The 21387-nt window shown below is 48.9% G+C and overlaps 7 protein-coding genes across 10 annotated transcripts; 3 read left to right on the forward strand and 4 right to left on the reverse strand.

The window, feature by feature from the left end:
* The first annotated feature begins 97 nt into the window (after positions 1-97).
* Positions 98-3725, forward strand: LOC108082511 (protein HID1). Of its 2 annotated transcripts, XM_017177939.2 has the most exons (3): positions 98-235; positions 313-1647; positions 1711-3725. In XM_017177939.2, the coding sequence occupies exons 2-3, from the start codon at positions 405-407 to the stop codon at positions 2985-2987; spliced, it is 2520 nt and encodes an 839-aa protein (XP_017033428.1). In that variant the 5' UTR covers positions 98-235; positions 313-404; the 3' UTR covers positions 2988-3725. The 2 variants fall into 2 exon arrangements, with proteins under 2 accessions (XP_017033428.1, XP_070140014.1); XM_070283913.1 differs by lacking the exon at positions 98-235 and having other exon boundaries at positions 297-1647.
* On the reverse strand, positions 3724-5060 carry mIF3 (mitochondrial translation initiation factor 3). The gene is given in 2 exon segments (XM_017177940.3): positions 3724-4437; positions 4493-5060. Coding segments are annotated over 2 exon segments (963 nt in total). The 5' UTR covers positions 4825-5060; the 3' UTR covers positions 3724-3806.
* A 109-nt stretch (positions 5061-5169) lies between these two features.
* LOC108082510 (spondin-1) lies at positions 5170-8324 on the reverse strand. Its single transcript, XM_017177938.3, has 6 exons — positions 8048-8324; positions 7406-7800; positions 7134-7346; positions 6818-7072; positions 6591-6762; positions 5170-6538 (listed from the first exon to the last, which is right to left on the reverse strand). The coding sequence occupies exons 1-6, from the start codon at positions 8235-8237 to the stop codon at positions 5175-5177; spliced, it is 2589 nt and encodes an 862-aa protein (XP_017033427.1). The 5' UTR covers positions 8238-8324; the 3' UTR covers positions 5170-5174.
* Positions 8325-8574: 250 nt separating this feature from the next.
* LOC108082380 (spondin-1) lies at positions 8575-11769 on the reverse strand. Of its 2 annotated transcripts, XM_070284689.1 has the most exons (7): positions 11558-11769; positions 11106-11497; positions 10839-11051; positions 10529-10786; positions 10308-10473; positions 8844-10253; positions 8575-8801 (listed from the first exon to the last, which is right to left on the reverse strand). In XM_070284689.1, the coding sequence occupies exons 1-7, from the start codon at positions 11721-11723 to the stop codon at positions 8593-8595; spliced, it is 2814 nt and encodes a 937-aa protein (XP_070140790.1). In that variant the 5' UTR covers positions 11724-11769; the 3' UTR covers positions 8575-8592. The 2 variants fall into 2 exon arrangements, with proteins under 2 accessions (XP_070140790.1, XP_041632815.1); XM_041776881.2 differs by having other exon boundaries at positions 8575-10253.
* A 373-nt stretch (positions 11770-12142) lies between these two features.
* Positions 12143-15917, reverse strand: LOC108082609 (spondin-1). Its single transcript, XM_017178088.3, has 7 exons — positions 15887-15917; positions 14988-15174; positions 14541-14929; positions 14015-14476; positions 13793-13964; positions 13614-13735; positions 12143-13552 (listed from the first exon to the last, which is right to left on the reverse strand). Exons 2-7 carry the CDS (start codon positions 15163-15165, stop codon positions 12245-12247), a joined length of 2631 nt encoding a protein of 876 aa, XP_017033577.1. The 5' UTR covers positions 15166-15174; positions 15887-15917; the 3' UTR covers positions 12143-12244.
* A 267-nt stretch (positions 15918-16184) lies between these two features.
* salto lies at positions 16185-18083 on the forward strand. 2 transcript variants are annotated; one of them, XM_017177719.3, is made up of 8 exons: positions 16185-16381; positions 16439-16609; positions 16667-16855; positions 16917-17118; positions 17181-17279; positions 17336-17531; positions 17587-17789; positions 17853-18083. In XM_017177719.3, the coding sequence occupies exons 1-8, from the start codon at positions 16363-16365 to the stop codon at positions 17941-17943; spliced, it is 1170 nt and encodes a 389-aa protein (XP_017033208.1). In that variant the 5' UTR covers positions 16185-16362; the 3' UTR covers positions 17944-18083. The 2 variants fall into 2 exon arrangements, with proteins under 2 accessions (XP_017033208.1, XP_017033209.1); XM_017177720.3 differs by lacking the exon at positions 16185-16381 and having other exon boundaries at positions 16471-16609; positions 16686-16855.
* A 1095-nt stretch (positions 18084-19178) lies between these two features.
* Positions 19179-21385, forward strand: LOC108082597 (sodium-dependent nutrient amino acid transporter 1). The gene is made up of 6 exons (XM_017178064.3): positions 19179-19307; positions 19367-19664; positions 19728-19947; positions 20003-20380; positions 20436-21174; positions 21242-21385. Exons 1-6 carry the CDS (start codon positions 19185-19187, stop codon positions 21383-21385), a joined length of 1902 nt encoding a protein of 633 aa, XP_017033553.1. The 5' UTR covers positions 19179-19184.
* The last annotated feature ends 2 nt before the right edge of the window (positions 21386-21387 follow it).

The raw sequence follows: 21387 nt of genomic DNA on the forward strand, positions 1-21387 counted from the left end.
AACAATTTCTGAGTGTGTCGATCTGATTTAAATTTTAATAAATAATGAAAAAATTTAACAAAAAAGTAATGGGTTGATTTGATAAAAATACGACGTTCTAAAAACAATTTTTCCCGCTAGTCGTAAGTTTACAATTTATCGCGAAAACCGATTTTGAAAACCGCCAGATCTGGCGGGCACGAAGCTAAATTAGCAACACTGCTTGTCACCGCTAAATTTCTCATAGACAGCTGTGGTAAGCGTAGGCGAATTTCTAATTTTCTGCAATTTTCTATGCGAAAACGCATTAAATGGCAATTGCATTCGTTTCAGGCTTGGACGGAGACTTGCATTGCGGCTATTTGGCACGGGGCAGGTGGAATTAAGGACTTAGCGACGCGAAGGCAGGCCAGAACCCCAACAATATGGGAAACACCGACTCCAAGTTGAACTTTCGCAAGGCGATTGTGCAGCTGACGCAGAAGAACCAGAAAATCGACCCCAGCGATGACCAGTTCTGGGAGCAGTTCTGGCAGGGCCACCAGACGACGCTGGAGGACGTGTTCGCGTTGGTCACCTCGAATGAGATCCGCCAGATCCGGAACGACAACCCGGCCAATCTGGCCACTCTGTGCTACAAGGCGGTGGAGAAGCTGGCCCAGGCCGTGGACAGCAGCTGTCGCACGCAGGCCGAGCAGCAGTGTGTCCTCAACTGCGTCCGTCTGCTCATACGGTGCCTGCCCTATATTTTCGAGGACGATAAGTGGCGCGACTTCTTCTGGAGCAGCCTGCCCTCGCAGGAGAAGACCATGCCGCTGGCGCAGTCGCTACTGAACGCCACCTGCGATCTGCTCTTCTGTCCGGACTTTACGGTGACGGCCACGCGCCGCACGGGTCCCGAGAAGGCCGAGGAGCTGGCTAACATTGATAGCTGTGAGTACATCTGGGAGGCGGGCGTGGGTTTTGCGCAATCTCCTCCGCACAATGCCCACATGGAGCGCCGACGCACAGAGCTGTTGAAGCTGCTGCTCACCTGCTTCTCGGAGCCCATGTACCGTTCGCCGCAGCAATCCGAGGAGCCCAACAAGTGGATAGCCTACTTCACGTCCGCCGACAATCGCCATGCGTTGCCTTTGTTCACCTCGTTCCTGAACACCGTGTGCTCTTACGATCCCGTGGGATTTGGCGTGCCCTACAATCACCTGCTGTTCGCGGACACAACGGAACCCCTGGTGGAGGCCTGTTTGCAGTTGCTGATTGTGACTCTGGACCACGACATGGTAGTCCAGCAGCAGCTCACCCAACCGGGCCAGTCGTCCTACGACGAAGGTAACTGTGGCGACAATTTGTTTATTAATTATTTGTCGCGTGTCCATCGGGATGAGGACTTTCACTTTGTGCTCAAGGGCATCACGCGGCTGCTGAATAACCCTCTCGTCCAGAATTATTTGCCTAATTCCACAAAGCGGCTGCACTGCCACCAGGAGCTGCTCATCTTGTTCTGGAAAATCTGTGACTACAACAAAAAGTTTCTGTATTTTGTCCTGAAGAGCTCCGATGTGTTGGATATCCTTATTCCGATTCTGTATCACTTGAACTACTCCAGAGCGGATCAATCAAGAGTGGGGTTAATGCACATTGGGGTTTTCATTCTCCTGCTGTTGTCGGGTGAGTCATCATTGGAATTTGTTGGTGAACTTTAATCTAAAAGGAATGCCTTTCTTTCCCCAGGTGAACGTAACTTTGGTGTCCGTTTGAACAAGGCCTATTCTGCCACCGTGCCCATGGACATACCTGTGTTTACCGGAACTCATGCCGACCTGCTAATCACGGTGTTCCACAAGATCATAGCCACTGGCCATCAGCGCTTGCAGCCGCTGTTCGATTGCCTGCTGACTATTTTGGTGAATGTTTCCCCCTACCTAAAGACCCTCTCGATGGTGGCCAGCGTTAAGCTGCTGCATCTCCTGGAGGCCTTCAGCACGCCTTGGTTCCTGCTCTCGGCCCCGAGTAATCACCATCTGGTGTTCTTCCTGCTGGAGATCTTCAACAACATTATACAGTATCAGTTTGACGGCAACTCGAATCTAGTCTACACCATCATACGCAAGCGTCACGTGTTCCATGCCATGGCGAATCTCCCTACCGACATGGCCGGCATAGCCAAGTGTCTGAGTGGCCGCAAGACGGGCGGTAAGTTTAACTTGCCGCGGGTGCCGCAGAGGAGGCAAGCAGCTGTCTCGCAGGAGCTACCCTCGGCTCAGGTGCCGGAGGAGTACAACGACGAGGATGAGGATGAGGACGAGGAGGAGGTGGAGGGCGAGGGGGACATCATAAACGAAGAGCCCAAGGCCGAGGAATCGGAGACAGAGTCCCATGAGCGATCTCAGGCGGGTGAGCCGCAGCCGGGTGAGGTACTTACAGCCCAGCCGGCAGAGCCGGGAACCCTAAAGACCTCCCTATTGGACACACCAGGCATAAGCCAAATGACGGAGCGAGAGCAGGCCCATCCAAACGACAAGCCCCAGACGGACACGGATATAGTGCCCTATGATAGATCGGCGGCATCGACACCAACGGGCGAGCCCAAGTCCACCTCACCCACGGAGTTGTCCCGTCTTTCCGTGGCACACCGAGGCAGTATTCGCATGGTGCCCGGCGAAGGCGATCGATGGACACCCACGCCCGAGTGGATCGTCTCCTGGCGCTCCAAGCTGCCGCTGCAGACCATTATGCGACTGCTGCAGGTCCTGGTGCCGCAGGTGGAGAAGATTTGCATAGACAAGGGTCTGACCGACGAGTCGGAGATCCTCAAGTTTCTGCAGCACGGCACACTTGTGGGTCTGCTGCCAGTGCCGCATCCCATTCTCATCCGGAAGTATCAGGCCAATGCGGGGACCACGGCCTGGTTCCGCACCTACATCTGGGGTGTGATCTATTTGCGCAACGTGGAGCCGGCCATCTGGTACGACACGGAAGTCAAGCTCTTTGAGATTCAGCGCGTCTAGGTCAGTAAACCCCTGCAGCAGCAGCAGCAGCGAAACCGTAGCTCACACGCTTTGGCATTTATTGTAGTTAATTTATTTAGTGCTTATATTAACCATTCCAAATGTCTTTGTAAAGAAATCCAATGTATAACGAATTCCCCTTTTATTGCTTATCGACGCTCCATGTCGTCCCAAATGAGGCTTATCAGTTGTAACGATATAGCGTGAGTTCTTTTTAACTGATTTGTTATCGCGGCATTTAGCATTGAATATTAATTGCTTTCCTAATTTATTTAAATTGAGCTCTCAAAAAGAACAGTTTGTAGTTTAGTTGTAAACGAAATTATTTAAAGATTATTTTATTTATGTTTTGGGTTAATCAACATGTTCCTTGTGCCGTAATGCTTTATTTTATATATTTTTTTGTACGGGTAATTCACAGCTATAAATGCTTCTGATAATGCAAAATCATCCCTCACCTGTTTCTATTTTATATTTTATCAGAATTCCAATTAATTAGAGACCACAAAACAGCTTTACTTGCTTTTGTAATTAACAGTACACTTTAGTTGAATCTAAACATCTGGTTTTTAAACTTAATTAAACATAGTAATTAGCGAAAGTAAGGAGAATGTGTAATAACTCAGTGTCTACGTCTACGTGTGCTTCAAATACATATACAAGAAGAACCTAAAACCTATATCTTTAAACGGAAACCAAGTCATAAATATTTGAAATAAACAAGAGTCTTAACGGATAGATATGGCAGTATTTCATTTAATTTATTAATTTCGATTTTTACAACAATTTGGAGAAGTTTTCAGGAACTAAACCAGACCATCAGCAGGGCTCATCGGGATCGTGGTGGCCATACCAATGCTTCCTTTTCTTTTCCTCACAAGCTTTCTTTTTAAGCAAATATTGATGCCAGATAAAATATTTAAAGGCTAAAAGAGAACCGACTGCGGCAAATGCCAGAATGGATACCTTTTCGTTCCGGTGACCGGGCCGGGATGATGTTCCATTAAAATGACGACGGGTGGTAAGTAAGGGAGCTGCCATTACCGAGCAATGGCTTATCCGAGGCAATGGCGGGGGTAGTTGTCAGGATTGGGTCGTGGCAGTGGCCACTGGTTGCGATGCCATTGGCATAATGCTGAACTTCACATAGGATCCTTTGGTGCGCTTCTGCACTATCTTGCCCACAACTTGGGGCTCCCGAATGGCCTGTTCGATGGCCTTTAATATACGCTCGACGCCGCTCTCATCCGATCCGCTGGCACTGCCCTGGATAAGGATGCGCACCTCGTGCCGCTTGCCCAGCCACTTGACAATGTTCTTCAGCCGCGAGGCCAAGTCATGCTCCGTGATGCGAGCCCCAATGGTCAGGGATTTTTCCGATTTCTTCTCCTTGCCCTTTTCGCTGGACTTCTCCGTGTCGTCGGTCAGCATTTCGGATGCGGTCACCAGTCTGGAAAGTATTGTGTTAATAAAAACCATAGTAGAACTGGAGATAAAACACCAACTTGAACATGGCGCGCCCGGTTTTGGCATCTGTTTCTCCCAGGCGCATTAAATGCAATTCCCGCCGCTTGGCCAGCTTCTGGGCCTCCTCCAGGGTGGTGATGCTCATCGCCTGGTTCTGCTGGATGAGCGTGATCTTTTGTGCCGAGGCGGAGGGTCTTGGTTTCTGGTTTATTCCCGGCTTTCCACCGCCAGCCGGCTTTTGGCTTTGATTTTGGGGCAGGGCCAGGGGCCACTGAATGGACAGGTTCCGGAGGTGTTGCTGCTGCGTCATAAGTGCCGCGGCATGTTGCAGGCTCAGCATGCCGCGCGTCATAATTTGAAATCGTTGCATATTTGTAAATTATTTAAAGTTATTTGTTTTTTAAACAGTTTTCTTTTGTTTTATTTGTGCTTGTGCAATTTTCTTTGTGATTTTCCAAGCCGCAGAGTTGTCGGGCTTGGCCAAAATGTGGAAATTTAGTTATTTTTGCTTAATGTTATTAAAAATTACACTTTACAATAAAAGTATAATTAATAAATTAAAAAATAAAGGAACTAGGTAATTTAAATTGTTTTGATTGAGTAATTTTTTTTTCATCTGTCAGCTGTTTTTCAAAGCGCTATCGGTTATCGATAGCGATAGTTCGATTAAAAATATTAACCGTTACAATACAAATTCCTATTTTGTATACTGCTTAAAGTTTATAGATTGGTGGCCGAGTTTCGGCTGCGTTGCCTATTGTAGCCCCCGTTGTTGCGCCTCCTACTCGCCGCCCGCTGCTCCTGCCTGGCTCGCTCCTCGGCCATAGAAATGGCTCGAAGATTCCGGCACTCCTGGGAATTGGTTGCCTCCTGCTGCATCGCAGCCAAATTGGGCTGTCGGCATTTCTGACATTCTTCCCACCGGCTGAACTTGTTTATATTCCGGTCACAGGGATCCGTGGCGAACAGCATGCACTCGTCCTCGCAAAAGTTGTAGAACCAGAACTGACCCGTGATCGTTTGATTCTGGCATCGCGGCTGCGCGGTCTGAAGCATCTGGAAGCAGCGGGTGGATAGCGATGTAAACAGATCCTCTGCAGGTGCGTGCGCATCCTGGCTGTTGTAATTATTGTTCCTCCTTGGCCAGGGCTCTTCTTCTTCTGGATCGTCTAAATTCCCAGCATATTGGTTTTTGTAGGTTTCAGTGGGTCTCTGACGCTGCCATGGAGCTCGTTCGACATCCTCCAGACGCGGATCACTTGGCCTTGGTTTTTCCGACCAAGTGGGACGCTCGGTTCTAGCTGGTGGACTGTACTTTCCATCGTAATTTGGTTGAAAGTATGAAGGGGGTTTCCTGGCAAGGTTCCTCTGGCGCTCTGGCAGATAGGATGCCTCAACCTTCTGCCTGTTGCTTGGCCAGTTCCCAGTGATGCCTTTGAGGTTGCCCACCTCGAAGCCACCTACGGCTCCACCTCGATCCATGCCCGATTGATCGTAGTCGCCAAAGGATTCAGCCTCCCTTTCCGGTTGTTCCTGCCTGTAAGGGTTTCGTCCAGGGGAAACCTCGCCGTAGGCAGTCTCCGTATCACCACCGTAGGATCCGGGTAGATTACCCAGGCAAGCTTGGCCGGAACACCGACGCGTCTCCTGCAGCTCCATGCGATGCACACTCTGGCACTTGGACTCCGCCTGAGGATTGAGATACTGCCGCTGGCGCATCTCGTAGCCTTCGCCGCAGGTCACGCTGCAGGGGCTCCAGCTGCTCCACGAGCTCAGCTGGCATTCGGCGCGACCCTGGTGCTGGTGCTGGGGCTGATAGGCATTTCCGCCCATTCCCAGGCTGGTGATTTCTAAGTCCTCGAACTCTCCTGCATTCCTCATCAGACTGTTCTGTCCACACATCTCGCCCTGGCACTCCCGCTCTTCGTACTGGGCCACATTGCAATTGTAGATCCTGGCCAGCTCTGGTTGCTTGTAAACACGCCGACGATACTGCATGCCAACGCCGCATTTGGAGGAGCAGTCGCTCCAGCTGGACCAGGGATGGGTGAGGCACTCTCGCGGTAGCTCCGGATCGTTGTTAGCTGGCAAAGAAATGGGATTTAGTGATGATTTATTAAGTGTAACCTCACTTACAGTCCTCATCCGAACATCTCCTTTCGTAGATACGTTGGCGCTTCACCCTCAGAATGGCCATGGGTTTCATAGGAGCTCCGGATTCATCATAGAAAGGGGAACGCGGATCGTTGGGAAAGTCAGAGCGCATGCGTCTGATCACATCCGGCGGAACTTGTGGCTGATCCGGAGACTACCAAGGAAGACTTTTAGGTTACTTAGCAGACAGATAGATAGAAATTACTTACAGTGTAGCTGGGTCCCGCATCTGTGCCCACATCCCAGGGATATAGATTGATGACCTTCTCCTCCATCCATGTGCAGTTGCGCAGGCACAGCTCCAGTCCCGAGACGCCCACAATCCAATCGGGCGAGGGCTCAATCTTGGAGGCAAAGGACACCATGTGATGCAGCGGATCCACTCGCACCGAGGCCATACTCTTGCTGCTCATGTTGGGAAAGGAAGGACCCCGGGCCTTGATAATAGTACGTATCTTATCATCCTGCAGGAGATAAACGATTAAACCAAGGTTTTATTTACAAGGATGACAGCTTTAGAATCACCCGAAAATGAATGCTGAACTCTCGCTCCAGAAGTCGGGAGCTGCAGTGCTCGGCATATTGCTTGATTCCCTCGCTGGCCAGGGCTCCGGCCTCCCAGAAGCGATAGTCGGCGGTGTGGGCGGCTCCTACCAACTCACAGAAGCGGGTCTCCCAGCCACGGGCAGGAAAGTCCCTGGGATGCAGATTCCTTGACCAGACACCCTCGAATACCAGCTGCAGGAATGGGAAATGAAAAGGTAACTAGGTCCTCGGTTAACCTCTGACTTGCTCACCTCGTAGCGCGCCTCATCGCAGGCACAGCACGGTGCAGCCACCGTGGGTGTTGTGGGCTGGCTTTCCACATCGTCAACGACCTCCTCGCAAATGCGTCGTGTGAGTCCGCCATCATCCATGTGCCACACATCGCGATGCTGCTGCACCGTGGCCCGTATGAGGATGCAACCACTTCCCGGCTCACTGGGCGCCATCCAGGTCAGGTGCATGTGGGTCTTGGGATTCGTGTTGGTGTTCTCCACCATGTTGATGCAGTTGGGACTGAAGCGAGTCTCGATGAGGTCACTTAACTCGAAGCGACCCAAGTCGTCCTGGTAGCTAAAGTCGCCGTTCTCGTTCTCCAGCGCCAGGATAAAGCTGATGTAGCGATGGCCATTGAAGGCATTAAGGGAAACTGAAGGAGAAGCCGTCTGAGTAACCAGAAGAGTAAGAACGAACGGAGCCGGCCCTTATCGGCGACCTTGAATTTACACCAATTCGCAAAGGTCCGCCCAGATAAGCGCCGCCGAGCCGCGTTTTTTGTTTACTAAACAATAAACATTGCGAAATCTAAGCCTTGGAACACTCTGCTTGATAGGCCCACCAAGCTAGGCATTCTCTCTCGCGAAGTTCAAGCGCAGGGCCATTGAACTTGCTCTCACCGTTGTACTCCTGGCCGAGAATGTACGTTTCCGGATTGCCCGACACGCTTATCACATAATTCTCGTCCACCGGGGACTTGGGCGTGGCCGTATTAGCCGGACGACGCGTGCAGATCAGACAGCTGACTGGGCCGAACGCCAGCGCCAGCAGAAGAAGCTCCACGAGAGGAGCAGCGCTTAAACGCCACATTTTTACGGAGCACTTTAATCGTATAAAACCTTTCAGCGCGAGCGACTATTGCAAACTGAGCGGAGGCTCTCGAGAAATGGCTTGCTAAAAGCCGAGCAGAGAGCAGCTGGGAAGCTTGTGTTTTGAGTCCCGATAAGAATGACCCACTGATACAAATAGAGTGCGACGGAGCTGTTATCAGGCGACGTTGCCGGAAAGCCGGAAAATCAGTGATCCGCACTCTTGGTGGCTGCTTAAGGGAGACTTAGCTGAGGAGTTCTCTTGGAGTACCAAATAAGAGAGTGTTATCTGGGAAAGTCTCTAAATAAACAAAAAACATTAATTCATTTACGCTGTTTTTTATTTAAGGCTTAATTCAACCTCCATAACGACCACGTCTGGTTGAATCATATCTGCTTCTGGTCTGCGACATGGGTTCCCCGATGTCACCAGCTGCTTCGCTAAATTGTGATTCGTAAGCGGCATCTCCAAATGGCCCAGTTCCCCCTTGTCCGTAAGAACCTGCTGTTTGTCCGTAAGAGCTATCTGTTTTTCCATAAGAACTTCCTACTTGACCGTAAGAACCTGCTTGTTGTCCATAAGAACCTTCTGTTTGTCCGTAAGAACCTGCTTGTTGTCCATAAGAACCTTCTGTTTGTCCGTAAGAATTTCCTGCTTGCTCGTAAGAAGCTCCTGTTTGTCCGTAAGAACCTCCATAAGAATTAGCTTGTGCTCCGTAAGATATACCCCTTGTTTGTCCATAAGAACTTCCTGCTTGCCCATAAGAACCTGAGCCGTATGATCTCCCGCCCGTTTGTCCATAAGATCCTTCTCCCGTTTGTCCATAAGTTCCTCCTCCATACAGATCCATGGCATCATTCTCAGAGTGCTCCATGTTCATCTGCGGCTGCAGACAAGTGCCCTCGCAGGCCATCAACGAACGGAAGCGGTTCTTATTCTCATCACAGTTGTCCGTGGTGAAGATCTTGCATTCGTGCTCTTCGTGGTCGTAGAACCAGTAGTTGCTCACCACCACCGGATTGGCCAGGCAGGGACGGGTGGAGGCAAAGGGTTTCTCGAAGCAGTAGTCCTGCACCACATTGTAGCCATTGCCGTTTCCGGTGTCTCTGGTAGAGTCCTCAGGTTCCTGCTGCTGACTGGGATACCTTCCCCCGTATGGAGAGCGTGTGGTAAATCCCGGCCGGAATCTGGGAGTTGTGTACTCGTTGTTGTAATCACTGTAACCACCGGGTCTGCTGCCCACTAGTTTATCGTTGCTGTAGGAATTCAGGGAAGGATAGCCAGGCACACCACGATTGGTGTCATAGGTTCCTCCTCTGCTATCTCCCAGATTATATGCTGGTCTTTGCTGATTCTCTACCTTGCCATAGGCAGAGTTTGGAGTGTCCTGTGAGCTATCCATTGTATTGTAGGGTGATCTATTGAAGCTGCTGTCACTATTCAAACCCTTTCTGTTCCAGGCCTGGTTTCCACTTGATCCGGTATAGGAGTTTCCCTGCCTGTTGTTCCAAGCAGGCCGCTGAGCCTCGTAACCATCCTGATCCAAGCCTGGCTCGGGTAGAGCGTCCAGTTCGCCATTGTCAGGTATGGTTCCTCCACAATCGGAACCCATGCACTCCCTGGTCTCCTCCATTGGCAGTCTCATTACGGACAAGCACCGCTGCCTGGCCTGCGGATTGTGGTAATCCCGGCTGCGTGTGGATGACCCCCTGCCGCAGGTCTTGGAGCAGGGCGACCACTCACTCCAGTTGCTAAGCTGGCATTCTGCCATGGAGTTGGAATTTTCGATGCCCTGGCCAGCCTCTCCAGCTTCGAACTCCTCCTCTGCTGGTCCGCATTGGGTACCCTGGCACTGACGCATCTCATCCAAGCGCTGTTGGCAGTTATAGTTGGCTGCCAGTTGGGGATTTTTATAGCTACGAAAGCGCTGGGAGTAACCTTGACCGCAACGCGTGCTGCAGTTGGTCCATTCGTTCCAGGGATGCACAGCGCATTCTAGGGGTCCCTCCTGGATAGCTATAAAGATGACCAGGGATGTGAAATGTGAATACTAAGGCCCAGCTTACTAACCCTCTTCGCACTCCCGGATGTAGAGCTTCTTCCTGGTCAAGTAAAGCGTAGCCAGAGGCTTCATGGAAGCGCCAGTGTCATCGTAAAATGGCGAACGATAATCGCTGGGGTAAGATGATGTAATGCGGCGTACCACATCAGGAGGAATCTGAGGTTGATCGGCGGACTGCAAAGGAAACACCTAAAGCCAAGACTTTCTGGAAACCTAATCTGCTACTCACCATATAGGAAGGCCCCGAGTCGGTGCCAATGTCCCAGGGATACAAATTCAACACCTTCCGCTCCAGCCACGTGCAGTTGCTCAGACACAGCTCTAGTCCAGCCACGCCCAGTATCCAGTCGGGTGAGGGATCAATCTTGGCAGCCAGCGAGATTTGGTGATGCATAGGATCCACACGAGCATTGGCCAGGGTGGTGCCATAAGCATTCAGGCGGTGAGCAATGCCCGGAGCCTTGATTATGGTCCTCACATCGCCATTCTATTAGGGAAACATGGATTAAAACTTGAGCGAGTCACTGCGATAAGCCCACCTGAGTGTTTTCTCTTATCTCATTCTCCAGGGTGCGAGTGGCACCATGCTCGGCCATCTCCTTCATGCCCTGGCTAGCTCTGCCTCCATAAGCCCAGTAGCGGTAGCTGTGACTGTGCGAAGCCCCAATCACCTCACCCAAGCGAGTGCGCCAGGCTTCGGCAGGAAAGTCCTTGGCATGCGTATTCCTGGCCCACTTGCGCTCCAAAACGATCTGGGAAGGAGAGATAAGAAATAAAGTTTTCCAAGATTTGTGCTTAGGTTCTACCTCATATTTGGCTTCATCGCAGGCACAGCAATTTTCCAAAGGCGGAGTCAAGCTATTCAGCTCATCAATTTCCTCGGGACATATGCGCTTGGTCAGGAAGCCATCGTCCAGAAACCAAACATCGCGATGCTGGACCACACCCGCCTTGATCAAGACACAGCCGCTGTCGGGATGACGTGGTGCTATCCAAGAGACCTCTATGTGGGTCTTGGCGTTTGTGTTGGTGCTCTCCACCATGTTCTCGCAGCCCACACTGAATCTGGTGTCCGTGGTGCCCAGCAGCTCAAAGTGACCAGTCATATCCAGGCCACTGAGAACTGCTGACTGATCCTCCGCCTCGATGACCAATGTGAAGCTCACAAACTTTAGGTTGATGGGACAGGATAGGGATACTGGAGGGGAGAATATATATTATAAAAGAAAATTGGATGTGTACCTGACGCCACTCTTACCATTGTACTGATGCTCTGGCACGTAGGTGGCGGGATTGCCGTCTATCAGGATCTTAAAGTTATCATCTACAGCGGATCTCTCGCCGGTGGCTGCCTGTGGCACGCGATTGCAGGCTCCTCTCACTTCCAAGGCCAAGGGAATGAGGAGCACAAAAAGGCGAATCATATTTACACGATCTTGACGATCCGCTTGGGTCCGCAGCTCAACGACAACTGAGTGCCAAAATTGGGTGAGTCGTTGCCATTAATCGATGAGCGCCTCAATTTATCAATTATCCCCTTAGACGGCGCCTGTGCCATCTCTTGATTGAGTTGCCTTCAATTAGGAATAGTTGCCTCTCGTGGTACGCTCTTCAATTGGAGATGCTCGGAGCTCGGGTTCTTTGAACTTGGAACCGGGCAAAAATCACTCGGAATGGATCTGGGTCAATGACAAACTGATGTGAGACGGAAATAAAATGATATAAATCTTTGCGATGCTGAAAATTCTTGGAACTAATATAGAACTTATTTTATACTGGATTATCCTTAAATCCCTTTTAATTTTCCTTTCCCTTGAGAGATCCTAGAGATCCTGGCCCAACCTTTGGGTAATCTATAGCTTTTCATATATTTGATTATTCGTACGATTGTGATTACATATGTGATGTACAATTAATACTTTTTGCAGCTGAAGATTCCCTCGAGTCACCACCTCTCCGGCTCGTCGTTGCTGCTGAGCAGGCAGGGCATCATCACGCACTTCTCCATGCGAACACGGTCCTTGCACTTGTAGCTCAGATCGGTATTGAGCAAGGTGCGAGTGCGCTGGCGCACCGCATTGTCGCCGCAGCTGGCAGTGCAGGGCGTCCAGGCAGACCACTCCGAATAGCGACACTCGTCCCGGGGCTCAGGCTGCGGAGGAGCCTTTACCACATGTCGGCGCTCGCCGAAGCCACGTCCACTTATAGAGTACATATCCTCGCAACGCTGGTAGCAGCGATCCAGACGCACCAAGTGCTTGGGGCAGGGCTTGCCGCCGTACTTGGGCGTTCGGAGCACCCGACGGGTGCGCAGCTGGTAGCCATCGCCGCAGGTGGCATTGCAACTATAGGCCACCCACTCGGACACCATACAGTCCACGGGCGGCATGCCATCGTGCTGGAGCTCTTGCTTGTGGCGCGGCAGGCGACATGTTTCCTCGCACTCCTCCTTCGACTTGAACTTGTTGCGATTGACGTCGCAGCGATCTGACCAGTAAATGCCACACTGGTCACTCACGTGGTCGTAGTACCAGTAGTTGGCCACATCACTGTCCCGGCAGGGGCTATCCACCAGCTCATCATAGCAGAAGCTGGGCACTATGGTGTCGCAGCTGGGATTCGTGCAGTTTACCTCCTCGTGCAGCTTGATGTGCCGGCAGGGATCTTGTCCATCGTCATTGGGGTCACTCACACCATATACCTGGTTGTTGTTCCAGACCTTACGGATGCGCTGCCGCCGGCCATGACCACCGCATGGACCCAGGCACGGCGAAAAGTCCGACCAGGGCGTGACCCCGCAAACGGGAGGTATAAAGTCCTCTCGATGCTGACTGTAGCTCTCAAAGTTCCGGAAGATTGAACGCTTCTCGGCATCCCCTTCATCGCCGCCGCCTTCCTGCTCTTCGTTAGGTTCTCCCCCATCAGCGCCGCCATTCTCAATGTCACCGCCGCACTCCATGGCCTCGCAGATCCTGGTCTCGTGCAGACGCGCCCTGCTGGCCTTTTGGCACTTCTTTTTGGCCTTCTTGTTGAGGTAATGACGTGAGCGGGTCATCTCTCCAGTGCCGCAGGTCACCGTGCAGGAGGACCACTCGGTCCACTCGGACAGGCCGCACTGGGGATCATCGTTGCTGGGTGGAGGAGCACCACCCGCCTCCTGCTCAGCTGCCTCGGCTGCCTCCTCATTGAAGCTAGCGCACTGGCGCCCCACGCAGTTCTTTTCCTCGCGGAGAGCATTGTTGCAGCGATGACGCTGTTGAAGGGATGGGGATTTATTGCAGGATAGATTCTTGATATTTAAGTCTATTTCTCACCGAGGCTAGTGCAGGATTCTTAAACTCGCGGATTCTGTACTGCTTGCCGGGTCCGCACTTGGTGGTGCACTCATCCCACCTTGACCAGGAGTGTGTGGCACACTCTGGGGGCAACTGCTCAGCTGTGGGAAGGTTTTTGAGGATTTATTTTGATCTAGGATGTGGTTTTTAAGACTCACAGTCGGTGGACTCGCAGTTCTTCTCGTAGAGCCTTCGCCGATTGATGTGCAAGGTGGCCAATGGCTTCATGTCTGCGCCAGTGGGGTCGTAGAAGGGAGAGCGAGGATCATTGGGAAAATTGGACTTGATACGTCGCACCACATCCGGCGGCACTTGCGGCTGATCTGCTGACTGTAAAATCATGGATATTAACTGGTTTCAGAATAAATCAAAGCACTTACCATATAAGAAGGACCACTGTCCGTGCCTGCATCCCAAGGATAGAGATTGTGTACCTTGTTTTCCACCCACGAGCAGTTGGGGAGGCACAGCTCTAAGCCAGAGACACCCACAATCCAATCCGGCGAAGGATCTACCATGGAGACCAAGGATATCAAATGATGATTGGAGTCCACACGAAACACGGCAAATGTTTTGCCCGTGACATTCGGATAGGTGATGCCTCTGGCTTTGATAATTGTGCGAATGTGCTCGCTCTGATCCTTCAGCTCGCTCTCCAGTGTGCGCGTGGAACCGTGTTCCGCCACCTCGCGCAGACCCTCGCTGGCCAGCTCTCCATACTGCCAGAACCTATAATCGATGGTGTGGGAGGCTCCAATGATGTCACTGAAGCGGGTGCGCCAGCTATTTGCGGGAAAGTCCTTGGGATGTGTGTGCCGTGACCATTTTCCTTCGAAGGTAAGCTGGAATACATGTATATATAGCTTGAATTTTTAACTGGAAGTTAACTTTTGGTAGAGAACCCACCTCATACTTGGCCTCATCGCAGGCACAACAGGGATCCACAATGCTGGGCTGAGTGTCAATATCATCCGCCTCCTCCTCGCACATGCGCTTGGTGAGGAAGCCATCGTCCATGAACCACACATCACGATGCTGCATCACCGTAGCCCTTAGCAGAATACAGCCTTGTCCTGGACTGGACGGAGCCACCCAGACAACGTCCACGCGGGTCTTGACATTCGTGTTGGTGTTCTCCACTAGATTGGCGCAGCGGGGACTGAAGCGGGTCTCGGCCAGATCGCTTATCTCCCAGGTGCCCAAGGCATTGGGATCACCTTCACTCTCGCCCGTCTCCAGATCGATCGACAGCATGAAGCTCACAAAAGTTTGACCAGAAAAGGCACTGAGGGATACTAAAGGCCGGAAAAATTATAGGAAAAATAATTTATTTTCTAAAACAAAACCACTCACCATTATATTTCTGACCGGGAATATAACTCTGGGCATTTCCAGCCACGGACAGCACATAGTTGTCATCTACCGGTGACTTGGCTGCAGTGGCTCCCAAAGGAACCCGATTACAGGCCTCGATCCTGGGTAAAATCCTCGCCAGAGCCAGTAGCCACCATAAACACGCCAAAGCTCGCATTGCGAAATACTAGAAAATTATGAAATTTAATTGTAATATAAATCTATCCATCCACGTGGTTGTGTAAAACTATTTCTGGCCACAATTTTCAATGCACTTAATTGTCTTAATTATCCGCATTCGTATCGAATGTCAATGGCAGGGGCCTAGTCCCAGTTCTGAATTGAACTTGAATTCGTGACAGCAGCCTTCAACTAGAGATAGCTTTACCCGATATATATCCGATATAGTATATATACACTTTCCATTTCCTTTGAGAACTAAGCGCAATTGCCATGCGGAACTTGAACTAGGCAGCGTGGTTGTTTACCCCTTGAAAAACGGATCGCATAGCGTATATATGTGCACTATATAGACCCGCTACGTCACTGATTAAATTCAATTGAAAAACACGCCGTGTCTGTCTACCAAGCAAAAGTGAGCAAAATAACTGATGTCCCCCCCCCCCAGAGGCGAGAGACCGTAACCCATTCCCATAGATATATCATCATTAAAGGCACTTTTAGGGCTTCCCTTTGGAGGAACACTGCACTAAAGAGGGGTGGTTACAAATTCACTTAAATACATTTTAATATGTAGTTTAGGGTTTTAAATTTTAAAACTATTAACTATCTGAGTTTTTTAATTTTTCAGATGATTTGTAGCCTCCTTGGTGTTTAGGTTGAAACCTCACGGGTTGATCTATGGGACCGGGATATTATATGTGAACTGGAGAACCTACTCGTAACGCACTCGAAACACAACTGAATGCAAATTTCCCCCAGAGGCGATTATTGGACAGACAATGTGCATGGGTAGGGTAGATTATAAAGAGCAATATATAAGAGAGGCAGACAGAGAGACCCATCGGTGCTCTATGTTTATATTCTATGGTGATTTAGCACGGCTTGCTTATCATCCTAAAATTCTTATTTGTTGATATCTTTCTCTGGCTTTTATCAGCTTTTTTGTTTACACACATCTATTCTAAACAAAGTCTATTGGACACAGTGGGCCTGTCTCTTCTAATAATAATTTTAAGTTATTTTATAGTTTATTTCTAAACTCGAAACTCGTAAGAACATTTTTTTGTACTGTAAAAACACAATACAATTGTTCTGAAATATCTTTTGAAATTTATTTGTTTAGAAAACATAATTAAAACAACTTATGTAGCAAACAATATAAAATTTAAGTTAAAATTTTCTAGAAGCCAAAATGACTGAAACCGTTCGTGGTAAGTTAGGATCTTCAACTGATTTCAATACCAAGTCTTTATCAAACTTTATCGCAGGCAACAAAGCCTCTGTATTGAGGTCGCGGATACCCCGCTTTAGAGACAACCGGTCGCAGCTCACCTCTTTGCCCCCTCTACCAAAGGATCGACAGCGCAAATCCGAGGCGGAAACCGTCTCGGAAATACGAGCCCGCTCATCGTCGTGCACACCGTGGCGGACATGCCCAAGTGAGTGACAGTTTCTGGTGGTTTCGAGTCAAGCATTGCCAGGCTTTCTTATTGCAGCCTTTACATTACAAGCCAGACAGAACTGGATGCAGGCCCTCGAGGCGGATCAAAAGAATCTTGAGATTATACAAAACACTTTTATGAACAAGATCCGCAAATTCGCTGAACAGGGTCGGAAGCTTCCAGGCACCTACAAGTTTGTGGTTATGGTGTGCAATGATAATCGCGAGTTGGTGAAGGATTCCTGTAGGTTTCTATAAGATATAAGTTAATATTATTCTGAATTCATTATTATCCTTCGTTCTAGCTGTCGATTCAGTTGCTAAGAACAACGAGAAGCTAATAATCGATAAGCTGGCTCAACGGGATGAAACCATCAGTGAACTGCAGAGAAAGCTGTTACTTAGCGAGGAACTGACCTCCAAGCTGGTTCTAGAGCTGGCCGAGAGCCAGAAAAAGGACTCTTCCAGGCAGCGTCTAGAAGCTGAGGCTTTGTTCGCTAAGACAAAGCAAGTTTAAAGAATTTTCTACTAAAAAAACACACTCATTTGTGATATTTCTGATTTTGCAGGTTTTACCAAATCTATTCATATCTCCAGGAAACGGATATTAAACTGAAGGATGCCACCGAACGAGTAAATAAAAACACAGACAAAGTGATCGATATAATGTGAGTGAAACTGATCAGTAGAGTAAATTATATTTAAAATCTTCTCTCTTTACCAGGGAGCTGCTCAACCAGGTAAAAGCAAATGTCGACAAGGAGCTGGCCAGTTTGCTGGAACAACACCAAGCCAACCATGATTTGCTGGCTGCGCGTTCTAAAACGATCATAAAATTGCAGCAGAGCGAGTTGAAATTTAAGGAGCAATATGGAAACCTCTTCCAAGAACTGAGCCAGAAAAATACGCAGATGAACCTGGTAGAGATTTAGTCCTGTGTGTCCTGTTACTCTCTAACTCTCAATTTCCGCGCAGCTAAACAACGAACTTGACGCCAAGAATGATCAGCTCGACCAGGTATTAAAAGCTCTGAAGGAGAAACTGGATGCTGTGGCCAAGCAGCAGAACACAATCAGGCTGCTGGAGGAGCAGGCATTGCGTACTTCTTTAGTGCGCACCAAGCATGAGGAGCGTATGGCCTCCATGCAGGTGGAAATTGCGCAGCTGAAGCAGTGTTTGTAAGTAGATTTACTTTCTTTTAGCTGATAATTATTATAAATTTTCTTTAACATTTTTTATAGGAGCAATCATGCTCATGTTATGGTTGCCAACATCCAAGGCATGGAAGCTGTGAGGGCTCAGCAGTATCCACTTCCTCAGCCAGAGCTGTAGACTTCCGGCGTTAACTTTACTTACCACTGCACATCCTATGACCCGCTGAGTCCTCTAATATTTCCCACGGATTTTGCCACACAAATTTATTGTACCTTTTGGCTCTTTCGTTGATTTTCAGTAAAGAGATCTTTATAGAATCTGGTCAAGTCGGCATGGTGGCGGCATGATGAATCGGATTAGCCGACTGGCTATGATTGGTTCAGGAATTTGAATCTGGGACAATTAATTAAAGTGATTCGCATTTTTGAGGGCAGGGTTGCGGCAATTTCTACTCAAGTATTGAGATGAATTTAATTAAATTTGATATTAAATATATATTTTATTTCTAAATCTTCAAGATTTATGATAGAACCAAGATCCAATCATATAAATATAATATAATTCCCAGACAAATCGACGCTCGTCGGTATCTGCTGCTTCTTCGGACTCCGTAGGTTTCCCAGTAGATAATCTACAGAATGTCAGTTAGTCGCGTTCGGCAGCTTGCTAGGAACGGTACTGCTTCAAAATTTAGACCGCCTTGGCGTAAGTTGAAAAAGTGTCTTGTGTGTGGTGCTGGTTGCAGATTAAATAGTGGATGTTTGACAGAGATAAAAAGGATAAATTGCCTCCACGAGTTTACGGCCTAAAGCCAGCATATTTTTGATAACAGAAACAACCCAAATCTTCGGCTAAGCTAAGACCAACAAACTTTCCCCATCTGTCAGTTATTTTTAAATGTGATTTGGTGAATTATGTTTACCTTTGGCCCGTTAACACTCTCTAGCCAGATAAGAAGTGATTCTTCAGACGATTCTTCAGTTTCTTGAGAGTATTTGGACACACCTTGGTTCTAGATCTGGACAACATGGTAAACATTTCAGTTGGGGTGATTTATGGTCGCGTTGAACCCTCCAATTTGATTGCCATTTTCCCTATCAGTAAACCAAAGCAAAGCCCATAAATTGTAATTGCACGAGATAGCTTCAGAGGAATCTCGCACATAATTAATTGTCTAAAAGACAAACAAAGGTCTCAATTAATCCATAACCAGCTGGAAAGGGGACTTGTATATTTATAAAAAGCTAAAAATTATAAAAAATGGATGTGTGGCTAGCCTAATCCTTGCCCAAAATGGAAGCTTCCTTTCCTGTTTCCCGTTCTTGCTTACTCATCTAGTTGCACCTAAGCTTTTGTGTTGTCCACTGCTTGCATTCCATTCACTGTTTTATGCCTTAAATCAGCCCTAATCCAACACTATGGATGATGCAGAGTATCAGAAGCTGTGTCGAAGCATGACTGAGAACCAAGGATCTAGGACAAATCAACCGGAAGTTTGTACTGGCATCAGTGCCGTAATATACACAACCCAAGGAGAGGAAGTGAGTGTACTTGGGGCGCAACTATTCGGCAGACTTTATATATTCCTGTGATCTCTTAGCTCACCATAAACTGCGATGTCATCCAGGAGGAAGTGCCTTCAGAGTCCTCAGGCCAGCGAGATCAGTGGAGCAAGGGTGTGGAGTTTCTGTTCTCCTGCATCGCCCTCTCTGTTGGCCTTGGGAATGTCTGGAGATTTCCCTTTATAGCTTTGGAGAATGGTGGTGGTGCCTTCTTAATTCCCTATGTGATAGTGCTCCTTCTGATTGGCAGACCCGTTTACTACCTAGAGGTGATTATAGGCCAGTTTTCGAGTCGTGGTTGCATCAAAGCTTTTGATATGGCACCTATAATGAAGGGTGAGTGTCCCTCAGGAAAGATCCTTTCACTAAGTAAATGAAATCGTTCGATTACCTTTTCAGGTATTGCCTATGGTCAGGTGTACTCCACCGCCTTGGCCACTACCTACTATGCCTGCATTATGGCCTTGACCATAAGGTATTTGGTGGCCAGTTTCGATGAGATCCTACCCTGGACTTACTGCCTGGTGGAATGGGGCAGCAATTGTGTGGCCACAGGAGCAACTGCAGAAAATAATACATCGATTGAGCAAGGTGTTTCCTCCGCAGAGCTGTATTTTACGTGGGTATTTGTAATAACTCTTAAAGAACCCTAAATAACCTCCCATTTCCTGCAGACGAACTGTACTTCGGGAACCGGATAACTTGGATGATACTGGCTTGGGCACGCCCAACTGGGATCTGGTATTGTGTCTCATGGCCACCTGGCTCATCATTGGCACGGTTTTGTGCAAAGGCATTCGCAGTTCGGGCAAAGCCTCCTATTTCTTGGCCCTGTTTCCTTATGTGATTATGTTCATCTTGCTGATCAGGGCGGTCACTTTGCCAGGAGCCTGGCGGGGAATAGTCTACTTCCTGGAGCCCCAGTGGTCACAGCTGCTCAATCCTCATGTATGGTATGCGGCCATCACCCAGATGTTTTTTTCGCTGGCCATTTGCTTTGGCACCCTGGTCATGTATGCCTCCTTCAATGATTTTCACAAAAATGTGCACAAGTAAGGCTTTTACATTCTACAAATTGAAAGATAACTCAAACATATTCCTTTCCAGAGATGTGATCATCATCACCACCATTGATTCACTGACCTCTATCCTGGCTGGCTGCATTATCTTTGGCATTCTGGGCAACCTAGCCCATGAGACCAATACCGAGGACATCTCCAAGGTTGTGAAGGGAGGAGCTGGTCTGGCGTTCATCTCCTATCCGGAGGCCATAGCCAAGTTCAACTTTTTGCCGCAATTGTTTGCCGTGCTGTTCTTCTTCATGCTGTTGGTTTTAGGTATTGGTTCGAACATTGGCATGGCCAGCTGTGTGATCAACGTGGTCAAGGATCGCTTCACCCACTTACCCCACTGGCTTTTGGCCGTAAGTGCCTCTGTGATTGGTTTCCTCTGCGGCTTGGTGTACATGACGCCGGGCGGACAATTTGTGCTGAATCTGGTGGATTTTTATGGCTGCACCTTCATTGCCTTGGTCCTGGCCATTGCGGAACTGCTGGCTGTGGGATGGATTTACGGAGTAAAGCGCATTTGCAGCGACATTGAGTTTATGCTGAATGTGAAGACCAGTTTTTACTGGCGCATTTGCTGGGCCATTGTGGCGCCGGGACTGATGTTCCTAGTCTTGGTCTATATGCTGTGTAGTTATGAGCCCTTGACCTACCGCAAAGTGGAGTATCCGCCGGCTTATTATATGGCGGGTTGGATTATATGGGGAGTGGGAGTGCTGCAGTTGCCCTTCTGGGCTTTGTACACGATTTTCCAGCAGCCGGGAAAGACCTTTAGCAGTGTGAGTAAAGAATATATTTTAACCAAGACTTTAATTTGAACAAATTAATTATTTTTTCTTTCTTTAGAAATTCCGAATGGCCCTGCAGCCCACAGCCAACTGGGGTCCTCTCCAGATCCAAAAGTACGAGGCTTATATCCTGCACAGAAAACGGCAGGCGGACATCAAGAGTCCACGGGGCGGATACTTGTTCGACAATATATTTGGCTGAAA

Source organism: Drosophila kikkawai, chromosome 2R (assembly GCF_030179895.1).
Source record: "Drosophila kikkawai strain 14028-0561.14 chromosome 2R, DkikHiC1v2, whole genome shotgun sequence".
NCBI classification, from domain to species: Eukaryota; Metazoa; Arthropoda; class Insecta; order Diptera; family Drosophilidae; genus Drosophila; species Drosophila kikkawai.

Excerpts from the sequence above, each read along its gene's own strand:
- LOC108082511 (XM_017177939.2), top strand. The coding sequence starts at position 405 with ATGGGAAACACCGACTCCAAGTTGAACTTTCGCAAGGCGATTGTGCAG. Across the intron at positions 1,648-1,710 it reads CATTCTCCTGCTGTTGTCGG|GTGAACGTAACTTTGGTGTC; the intron begins GTGAGTCATCAT and ends TTCTTTCCCCAG.
- LOC108082510 (XM_017177938.3), bottom strand. The coding sequence starts at position 8,237 with ATGTGGCGTTTAAGCGCTGCTCCTCTCGTGGAGCTTCTTCTGCTGGCG. Across the intron at positions 7,073-7,133 it reads AGTTCAGCATTCATTTTCGG|GATGATAAGATACGTACTAT; the intron begins GTGATTCTAAAG and ends TATCTCCTGCAG. Across the intron at positions 6,539-6,590 it reads GAGATGTTCGGATGAGGACT|CTAACAACGATCCGGAGCTA; the intron begins GTAAGTGAGGTT and ends TTTCTTTGCCAG.
- LOC108082380 (XM_041776881.2), bottom strand. The coding sequence starts at position 11,723 with ATGATTCGCCTTTTTGTGCTCCTCATTCCCTTGGCCTTGGAAGTGAGA. Across the intron at positions 11,498-11,557 it reads GCCAGAGCATCAGTACAATG|TATCCCTATCCTGTCCCATC; the intron begins GTAAGAGTGGCG and ends TCTCCCCTCCAG. Across the intron at positions 10,787-10,838 it reads AGATAAGAGAAAACACTCAG|AATGGCGATGTGAGGACCAT; the intron begins GTGGGCTTATCG and ends TTTCCCTAATAG.
- LOC108082609 (XM_017178088.3), bottom strand. The coding sequence starts at position 15,165 with ATGCGAGCTTTGGCGTGTTTATGGTGGCTACTGGCTCTGGCGAGGATT. Across the intron at positions 14,477-14,540 it reads GCGATGAGGCCAAGTATGAG|CTTACCTTCGAAGGAAAATG; the intron begins GTGGGTTCTCTA and ends CATGTATTCCAG. Across the intron at positions 13,965-14,014 it reads ACAGTGGTCCTTCTTATATG|TCAGCAGATCAGCCGCAAGT; the intron begins GTAAGTGCTTTG and ends ATGATTTTACAG.
- salto (XM_017177719.3), top strand. Across the intron at positions 16,856-16,916 it reads CGAGTTGGTGAAGGATTCCT|CTGTCGATTCAGTTGCTAAG; the intron begins GTAGGTTTCTAT and ends CCTTCGTTCTAG. Across the intron at positions 17,119-17,180 it reads GCTTTGTTCGCTAAGACAAA|GTTTTACCAAATCTATTCAT; the intron begins GCAAGTTTAAAG and ends CTGATTTTGCAG.
- LOC108082597 (XM_017178064.3), top strand. The coding sequence starts at position 19,185 with ATGGATGATGCAGAGTATCAGAAGCTGTGTCGAAGCATGACTGAGAAC. Across the intron at positions 19,948-20,002 it reads TCCGCAGAGCTGTATTTTAC|ACGAACTGTACTTCGGGAAC; the intron begins GTGGGTATTTGT and ends CATTTCCTGCAG. Across the intron at positions 20,381-20,435 it reads TTTCACAAAAATGTGCACAA|AGATGTGATCATCATCACCA; the intron begins GTAAGGCTTTTA and ends ATTCCTTTCCAG.